Source organism: Drosophila navojoa, chromosome 4 (genome assembly GCF_054131105.1).
Source record: "Drosophila navojoa isolate 15081-1374.11 chromosome 4, UAZ_NAV_1.0, whole genome shotgun sequence".
Lineage (NCBI taxonomy): Eukaryota > Metazoa > Arthropoda > Insecta > Diptera > Drosophilidae > Drosophila > Drosophila navojoa.
Window position 1 is genome coordinate 150,236 of NC_142892.1, and position 9,982 is coordinate 160,217.

General features: G+C 41.9%; 1 protein-coding gene across 1 annotated transcript; it reads left to right on the top strand.

Moving 5' to 3' along the window:
* Positions 1–814: 814 nt before the first annotated feature.
* LOC108650350 (uncharacterized) lies at positions 815–9,638 on the top strand. Its single transcript, XM_030384062.2, has 3 exons — positions 815–1,208; positions 8,485–8,742; positions 8,810–9,638. The coding sequence occupies exons 1-3, from the start codon at positions 1,110–1,112 to the stop codon at positions 9,581–9,583; spliced, it is 1,131 nt and encodes a 376-aa protein (XP_030239922.1). The 5' UTR covers positions 815–1,109; the 3' UTR covers positions 9,584–9,638.
* Positions 9,639–9,982: the final 344 nt, after the last annotated feature.

Sequence of the window (9,982 nt, forward strand, 5' to 3'; positions counted from 1 at the left end):
GTACCGAAAATGTAAAAGTCAGACGCAGTCAGTCGTTTGGTCAAATGAAATGAATGCAAGGCAGACCGAAGCGAACGAACGGACTCGACGCGGTATTCGAGTTGAATGAGCCGCTGGCTAACTTCTACCCCCACCCCACTCTTCGCACCCACTCAACTTGTTGACGAAGTCCGCTCAACTACCCTTCAGTGCGACGTCAGCTCTGCAGTTACTCAGCGCCAGAGTCCGCAGTCGTCAGTCATCAGTCCGCTGCTCGTACTGCGGGGTGCGACCCTCGAGCTCTCATTTCCATTCATTTGCTGCTGTTCACTGCTGACTGCTGAGTGCCAACAGCCGACTGCCCGCCCAAAACATAAGTTGGCCCGTACTTTTTTCAGTGTACATATTCGACGTAGTAAAATTTTTTCTCATTTCGCTTTTTGTTGAGTGGTTTTTCTTCTCTGCCCTGCGTTCTATCTGTGTGAGTGAGTGCGTTTCTGTATATGTGGGTGTCTTTCTTCAGTTCTAGCTGTGTGCGCTTGTGTGTGTTCACTCAAAACGGAGACAAAGTGAACTAGCGGTAAATGCTGCGGCAGCGGCAGCCTTGCATGAACCACGCCGGTGACGACGACCATTGACGTTGCCGTCGCCGTCGCCGACTCTGTCGCCGCTGCCGCCATCACTGCTTTCGCTGCCCTAGCATGAAATTTGTATCTCTGCCTGCGCTGAGCTACAGCTGTGTTGCTGTTATTGCTGGTTGTTGTTTTGCTTCTGGCTCTGAATCTGCCTCTGCCTCTGCCTCTGCCTCTGTCACGCTCTCAGTCGTGCTCATTTTCCGTTGTACTTTTTCGAATGCATTCAGTTGTGGCCCATCATTCCCTCTGCGCACGTCGCGCTGATCGCTAGCACTCGCTCCCGTTCGTTGCTCGGCATTCGATTTCGTTTTCGAATTTGGTTCGCGTCTCATTTACACTACATTATTGAACACTAGAAAGAACGCAATAAGTTTCACAATATTACGACCAGACGTGTGTTATCCAAAGCCTTTGCATACAGCGCGTTATATATTGTGAAAACACAGAAACAGCAATTACTTGCTTACTTTTAAGTGTAAACAGAAGAGCACGAAAATGGGTCGTTTGTTCCAATACAACCGCTTTGGCGCCACGGACAATGTTAATAAACTCAAAAAGGATACGCAAAAGAAAACGCACGATAAAGCAAAGATGGTAAGTGTTGGCGAGAGGGAAATGGAAATAGAAGCCATAATGAAGTAAATATAGGGAAAAAATATCAATAATTCTGTTTTATTTAAGTAATAATGGGCCGAAGCGACTGTCAATCTCTTAAGGATTAAAAATTAAGAAATAATAAAATTATAAAATTATATGTTCCTGTACACCTACAAAACCTAGTTTCAACGATAACGAGCTTTTCATATGCAAAGTAATAGACTCCACAAATTCCACCCACAATAGACACGCACTCAGATGAGTAATCTCTTCACAAATCCCACGTACCAAAAAAACAACACGAACTCAAAGCCCCACACATGTTGGAGCTGTAGGGGAGGAAGGGCGAGAACGGAGCGACAGGGGGAACAGCTGTGAATCGGAGAACTGCAACGAGAGCTCAAAAACACGAACGACAACAATTAAAATGATTTAGTGTCAGAGATAGGCGACATAATAAGCCCGACTGTCGGCGTAAATCAGACACATAACACTAAATCACATATAATCAAATAAATATGATTTGCATAAAAGCAGATTTATACCGAAAGCTAATCAAATATTGACCGTAGATAAGGAAGGCGAGAGGTAGAGAGGGCGATAGGGCGGAGCGCAGCACAGATTTGTGGAGCTAACTGAAAAATAATTACGGGCTGGCTGGCTGAATCATAAAGATAATGATTGATTGAACTAAATGCATTTAGGGCATATTTGTAAACATGTGTTATTTGTGCATGGACTTCGTGTATTTGATCTCCGAGATAAGCGCTAACTAGGCTTTATCGGCCTAAGAAGACGACGTCTGGCTGCGCGTTACCCCAAACACTATATATACATATATAGATGTCTATGCGGAGCGCCTACGTTAACGAAAGCGATGCCTCAGCTGATTAGGCAAATACCTTAATTAAGCTACGGTCTCAACTACCTGTGTTCTATAGGCAACAAATGAGTAGGAGAATGAGAGAGCAAGCAAGGCGATCTTGTCAGCTACGACTTATGGAGAGAAATATTAAAAAGAGAGTGAGAGACAGAGTGAGAGAGAGAGAGCAATAGCAAATAAAAAAAATCGTAATTCTCCAGTTAAACTCCGTGCAGAAAGCGACGTCATCTCTTATCTCTTTGTAATTTTAACCCCAGTGACAGTTCTGGCTTCTGCCTTTTTCTGCTTTTGGCCGTGCATTTATCATCATAATTTCCATCAGCATTGTTTTCCGCTGCTCGTCGTCATTTTTCACGGGAATTGACACCCGTCTCTGGTTGACGGCACTATATCTTTTGATTTTTGTGGTCTCTCTTTAGATTTTTTTCTTTTCATTTATAATCTATGAAAATATTTGTGTGCTAGGTGTTATTTGAGTTACTCCCAAAAGGATTGTCGCACAGCTTCTATGGGTGTGTTCTGTTTGTACTTGCACTGCGGGAATTCAGTTCGCTAGAACCATCAGCAGGGAAGTATTTAACAAAATAGGTTTCTCCTATTTCGGTAATATGAAAAATGAACTTGACAACATAGAGTCGCACAAATTTGTATGAGAAAGAAGAAGCATTGTAAGACCTGTTCCTCTTCTCTTTCTTCTGTTACTCGAATCGAACTTGTATACATAGCCAAACTGGCTTATTCGAAATCTCTGAGATCTGATTTTTGTATAAATGCTCGCCTATGCGGCGTAAATCCTTCGACACCTTGGGCTTTCTGTTTACCACATGCCCCGAACTGTGGCGGCGTCGCATCCGTTATCAGAGACAGAACGCGCCGTAAGTGCCATACAAAAACAATTATTGGCAAGATAGGGACTCGAGAGAGAAAGAGAAAGAAAGAGAGAGTAATAGAGATGTCTAGCATTTTTGTTTACAGTCGCTGACAAACGTTTTCAATTAGTTTTCTACGAGTTTTTCTCCTGAGGCAAAAAGAGAAAGGCGACGCATATCGCGGTACAAGTACGATAAGGCAACAAACTGCAGACAAAGTGCATACAGACATACACAAATACATTCGAAACAAAACTAATAAAGTTGTTAAGCAAATGCTAACAACTGAAAATCAACCAAAAAGTCAAACATATGTCGCCTCGCCAAGTGCTGCATCCATATTGCCATAGATTAAAATCTAAAACAATTAAACGAAGGAGAAATTTAATTTTTTCTGCTTTTTTAAGATTGTTTCCACTTCAGCGTTGTTGGTTTTCCCTTTGCTGTGGAAAATTAAATTCGCCAGCTAAAACGGCAAATGTAAGTGCAGCTGATGGGGTTCGCATCCCGTATATACCCTATACACATTAACAGAGCCGAGTAAAATGGACGATTCTCAAGATCTGGTTTAAGAAAAAATATAGTAGATTATAAAGTCATATTTTACTTATAAAAATACATATGGAATGTTATAACATTCATAAGAGCTGATGGGTATTCACTAGCACAGCATACCTCTATAGACGCTCTTCCACTTTGTTTTCATTTGCGGGCGCCTCTACTCTGAACCGCCCTAAGTGGCAGCAAACTATAAAGGCAATGCCCGTAATTTTCTATGGGCTGTTTCTAAATTTAAATCAAACGATTAGCAGCAAATGCGTCGGTATTTTGAATCATTCAAGGGCAATGATTAATACATATCTATATATATATTTGATATATATAACTTTCCAAAGTTATGCTCAAAGTGCATTTGAATTTTGATTTCTTAGTGGGCGGCTGCTTGGGAAAGTTGAGATTAATTGCGTTGCATTTAAGTGCAGTTTAATTTATAATTTCCATCAGTCGAAACGCAAGTGAAGTGCAGGCAGGCAAGCAAGCCAGCCAACCCAGCACTCGTTAAGATTTATGGGCAAGTGCAACTGCAGCAGCAGCAGCAGCAGCAGCAGCAGCAACAAATGTGGCAGCAAGTGAGGCAGCTTTCGCTTTGACTGCAAATTGATGAGCATAATTAAATGGCTGGCGACGGCGCATTGCATGCATTGTTGTTACTTATGCTCCATATTGCCCCAAACACCCTCTCTTCACTTTGTGCGACAGCCCCACCAATACTTGCAACTGCCCCTACGTCGTTGTCGTTTCTCTCTCTTTTTTTTTTTTTATTGAGTAAACAACTATTCCACTTATTTTCATGCCGTCTGCCCGTTTGCATTGTTATTTTTACGCTCGACTCAATAAAAATTTTCGCGATTGTTGTTGTTGGTGGTGGTGATTGCCACATGCCACGCCAGGCAAATGTAATGCAAATATGCAAGAAAGAAATAAATATAAAAAATTGAGGCAGCTTTCAACTCCCTCCTAATCAGCCAATCGACCGCCTGGCCAGGCTAGCAAATAGTTTACGCTTTGCGCTGCCTTCTCGTCTAGCCATCAACGTCACAACAAAAGCACAACGAACTTGCAACATGCAGCGACAACAGGCAACATCATCGTTATCATCAGCTCGCCATGTGGCTTTGAGCCGCGTCCGTAGAGCTGTTTGTATTTCATATGGCTTCCACAAGGATTTTGTATGCATTAGACGGGGCAGAAAGTGAAGCGCAAAAAGGCAATAGAGAATCGAGTTGTCCATTGCAACGGCAGGCGAGCTCGAAATACACTAACAAGGAACTACAGAACTATATATATATACATAGATCGTCATTGAATATCCATGGAACCTATGAACAACAAAAACAGGCTAACAATGATATAAGAAACGGCATCAAATGCTGAATTCTAACTTAATTCTTGTTATAATAGTAAATATGGAAGGCTTTTCTATTTATTCGAAGTTATTTACACACATTCAACTGAAAATCGCGATTATCCATTGTAAGAGCATATGGAAACTTAAAGCAGATAGCCCGCAACAAACTAGACTAGACGCCGCGCTGTTTAATACTTCTCGAATATCGGCAAAAGTTGTTTCAACTGCAACTGCGATTGCAACAGCACGATTCCTAGAGCAGTTCTCTCTCTCAGATATGCATCTATTAAAAACTATGTATCGAATTTTTTTATTTATTTTGACTTACACCCGAACAATTATGGGACGACGAGTTAACAAGTTCAATGCACCAGAGGCATTCACATCTGCATATCTTTTCCATCTGCCACTCGATAGAAGCATCTGCTCTGGCAGTAAATAAAAATATTCCCATGGCTGCTGCCCACATCATAAAAAACGCCAATAAAATACAATTAAAATAGCCAAATAGGAAAAACAAAAAACCGAACATAATTTTAACAATTTTAATTTGCATTTAATAAACTCATCAAAAATGTGTTTTTTTAAATTCCCATAAAAAGAAAAAAGAGAGAAAAAACAGCTCAATTCGTTTGATATGACCCCATTTTTTACACCTATAAAAAAGCCCAAAACGAAATAAAATGAGCGGAACGTGTTGAACTGACTATAAAAAACGTACAATGCCACATGCCACATGTGTCCAAACAAAGGATTTTCGACCGAATGCGACGCTAATTGCAGCCACAGATAAAGCGCGCCAAGGCGCAAGAGGCACAATATCAAAACTAACCCAGCCAAAAAAAAAAAAAAAACGAAAACTATAAACTATAAAGATTTTACAACGAATTTAGTGGAAAAAAATGTTAAAATCATTTTACGATATTTGGGGCACGTTTATACATATAAATATATATATGTATGTAAGGAAGATATATGTAGGCTATGTAGATGGAGCTCGTAAGTAGCCCCCAACCTCCCCACTTCTCCCTGAAGCTGAAAAACCGAGTTCATAAATTTTCAAATGCGCCGCAGGGCAGACAGACAAACAGACAGAAGTGTTCCAAAATGTCATAAACTAGACGCAGTTCCATGTATATCGCTCGCTCTGACATTTTGAAAGCCCCCAACACGCACACATACATATACAGGCACATGTGTGTGCTATGAGTATTGTCCAACTGTCAAATTAGCCTCGCAGCACACGAAACGAAATGCCATTCAAATATTCTAATAGCCAAGTTTGTTGCATATTACTAATTTACAGATATATCTAAAACATTGCTGACATGCCAAACGAAAAAAAAAAAAAAAAAAAAAAAACAGTGAGAGGTGCATGACTAGGAGATACTCTGTGATTCGACTTTTGCAAGAATCACGAAATTAATAAAAATGTATCTATATTGTCGTCTCTACATCAACGTTATTGAATCTAACTCGAGCAATGTTTCAGGAAACAATACAAACTCTATCCGGCAGCAACTCTCTTTCGTACAGCTTACTTAGAATTATATTCGCGGTTACTATAAATTTCGCTACGGATTGGCCATTCGTGTGGGATTCGCCTGCAAGGAGGGTGTTTTCTTCTGCCTATTATGTTTAACAAACATTTTATTGAGACACTCCAGCAGCTGTTTGATTTCCAGCATGAAAATTTTGGGCATATGCCAGAGTACTGGTACAGAGGAAGAATATGGTAACTCTTGAGGCACAACAAAAGGCAACATTTCAATAAAATCATCAGCCAAGAAGAGCGCAACTCATGCACTTCAACTAATTTCTTGAGCTGCCCCTGCAGCTCTGGCTCCGGCTGCCCATGCTCCTTATCTCTGTCTGGAGTGAGGTCTAAATGCACAATAAATGGAAAACTAACAACTGTTCATGCATAGGTAGACACGGGATCTATTGTTATTGTTGTTATTCGTGTTGTCAGCTGGCCCTAAAGGTAGTGGCGAGCACCTTTTCAGTTACCTGTGTAGCACAATTTGATTAGAAAAATATGCTAACACCTCACGCTGACCAAACAATGCCATGCTTCATCATCAATTAGAGTTACCTTTCCACAGGGCAGGATCAAGGCAGCTCTTTTATTAAAGCAAGAGCATACCAAAAAAGAAACACCTTTTGGCCACTACTGTAAGCCAGGCCTTTGTTCTCTTCCCGCACCATCTTCGCTCTGCTCCATTAACATTTTCTAATTCTTTACGTTGCGCCTCTGGCATAAATTAAAAATCATGTATTTGAATATTTTTGGAGGCATTAAACGCCTTCCTTTTCCGTTTCGGCTTTCAGTTTTCGGTTTTCATTGTTGTGTTTGACTTAAGCCGATAAATGGGTAGAAAGAACTTTAACGCTTCTTACATGCCGCAGCTTTCAACAGATTTATTTATTTGCTTTTATGCATGTTGCCCTGGGCCAGGGCAGCTCCAACAAGGCATACAATTAATGTTGCATGCAACATAGTAACAACCGACGACCAATAACAGCCAGCGATTCAATTGCATGCAAATTGATGCCGGAAATTTAAACATTGTATTTCCTCAAAGGGAAAACCCGCAGTTGCCAAAGGTGCTGCAAGCCCAGCTACCAATCGGTAGGCTATCTACTTTTCAATCAAATTCAATTTGGCTTAATGCATAAATTCATTTTTTCTATGCACACACGTAAGGGTGTATGACAGCTACCTGAAAACAGGATTTGTTCTCCACTGAATGCTCATTATTTTGCCATTTTATAATGCGCACTCAAGTGTATGTGTGTGTGAGTGAGTGCGTGCGTGCTGAAGTGTCACTGTATGCAGACTCTTTATCAATCTCCCTCGCCCTTGTCCCTCTCTCTCTCTCTCTCTGACGCACTTCTCTCGAACGCACTTCTGGCGTATTTATTGAATACTTTTGCAGAGGTGAATGAATCGAATCAAATGATTTGAATTGTTTGCCAAGTGTCAAAAAGGGGTGTATCCAGCTGCGCGTGTGTGAGTGTGCGTGTGGGAGAATTGATGTTGAGTACACTCAAAAACTTCGCAGCACAACAACAATTAGCAACTAAGCTAGGTAGCTGGCAGATTTTAACTGTTTGTAAGATGAGCTACTCAATCTATAAGCTCTCAGAGTCAAAGCAAGCAATAATCAATTTTTATAATGGAAAGACTCAGAACCCCTGAAACATATGCACGAAATTATATACACATAGTTACATGAAAGGCAAATAATAAATACAAGGCAGGAAAATTTTAGGACAATGGCGAAACCGAAACAAGCGCATTACAAGCATATCAGTGAAAGGGACCCAGAGAGCGAGGCATAAGCGCAGACTCTCGAGCGGCACTGAACAATGGAGAACAAAGCATTGAGTGTGAAATAAAATGTGCACATAATATGTGTTATCAGAGCACAACAAAAAGGAAAGGAAAGCAGAAACCTTTTTATAAAATGGCTCTACCATAAGCAGGAGTTCTTGTGAAATAGGAGCTAGGTCATTTTACTTTGGTTTACGCAGGAGAGGTTGCATTGAGCACAATGACCGACTTGACCAAAACTAATCACAGACTTTTGTTCTTCTTCTCCTCTGCAGTTACGCAATGCCATCAATTGTCCTGGCTACTCGGATATTCATGGCACAAATGCAGGCAATAATCTGGACTTGGCCTTCAGGAAGGGTCAACAATGGAGCAACAAGCTGCAGCCAGCTGTCGCAACAGTCACAGCTGAGGAGCCCGCACAGAGTCGAACGCACAAGGTCTACGACAGCATGAAAAACTTTTTGCAGCGCAAGCTTTTCTCACAACCCTCGCGTGTGCAATGCGAGGAGCCGACCAGCGACTATGATGAGGTATGTACAGACTTAGAAAACAGCTTAAGGAATGTTTAAGCTAATGCATATTCATATTCCTTTTCAGCACGACCTTCTTGACTCCTCATACCAGGCAGACGCAGAGACAGACGAGGAGGCCGAGCTGCTGGCAATTTGTAGCTGCAGTTCGAGTCCGAGCAGCACACCTAAGCGTGTCAACAAATCGCCGCAAAAGTCGCTGCTGTCGCTCAACTGTTGGCAGAGCAGTCAGCCCAGCGACTCCAGCGGCAATGAAGAAGTAACGCCCGAAGACCAGGATGAGTCAGATGCTGGTATCTCCGATTGCTGTCAGCTGCTCAATGAGAACAGCAGCAGTGTTAGCAGACGGCGAAGCATCCTACGTAAACGTGCCACGCCTCGCTTTAGCACACACAGCAACAACACGGATGATGATGAGGATGCCGACGAGGAGCCAGAGCTACTGCAGTGTGCTTGGTATCAGCCGCGAATTACTCTGAAAGCGGCGCAAGAGCATCTGCAGTCGGCTACGCCCGGCTGCTTCTTACTGCGTCGCAGCACGCCACGCAGCTTCGAGCTCTGCCTGCGTCTCGAGCACAAAGTCAAGTGCTATGCGGTGCAGTGCAGCAGGAGCGAGATGTACAGTCTGAAAGGTGCACCAAAGCAGTTCAGCACGCTGAAGGCGCTGATCACTCATCATTCGGTAATGGCTGAGCAGCTGCCTCTTACATTGGACATGCCCAGAGAACGGGATCTGGTGAAGACCACGGCGATGCGCTATGCTGATGACTTTGAACCGCTTGAATCACTGCAACTCCTTGGCATACTGAAGAGCTTGCAGGCCAAGAGCTATGAGACATAGTTTTTAGATTAGTCGTGTACAAAATAAATGTATTTTATCGAACTGCAAAGGGAACGATAGGTGAAAAATTAATGCTAATTTCTACTTATATATATAGATATATATACATATATATATATTGTAGTCCTTGTGATATAGTTTACTATTAATTCGACCAGGTTTCTAGCTTTTAAGTCCCTGTGTAACATAAAGCCAATTTAAACCAATTATCTATATTCATAAGTCTTTCTATTTTGCAGTAAATTATACGAGCTATCGAATAAAAAGTAAGATTGAACAATGCAAATGCAACCCCCAATGCCTTTTCTGTTAGCATCCAGCCAGCCACGCCCTCTCGCTTCATTGTGCCGTATGTCTGCATCCTGGAGGGTAAGCTATGCTTGTGCTTCACTTACATAT

Bases quoted from the DNA above. Each gene is read 5' to 3' on its own strand.
- LOC108650350 (XM_030384062.2), top strand. From the start codon at position 1,110: ATGGGTCGTTTGTTCCAATACAACCGCTTTGGCGCCACGGACAATGTT. The intron at 1,209-8,484 runs GTAAGTGTTGGC...TCTCCTCTGCAG, and splicing joins CGCACGATAAAGCAAAGATG to TTACGCAATGCCATCAATTG. The intron at 8,743-8,809 runs GTATGTACAGAC...ATTCCTTTTCAG, and splicing joins CGACCAGCGACTATGATGAG to CACGACCTTCTTGACTCCTC.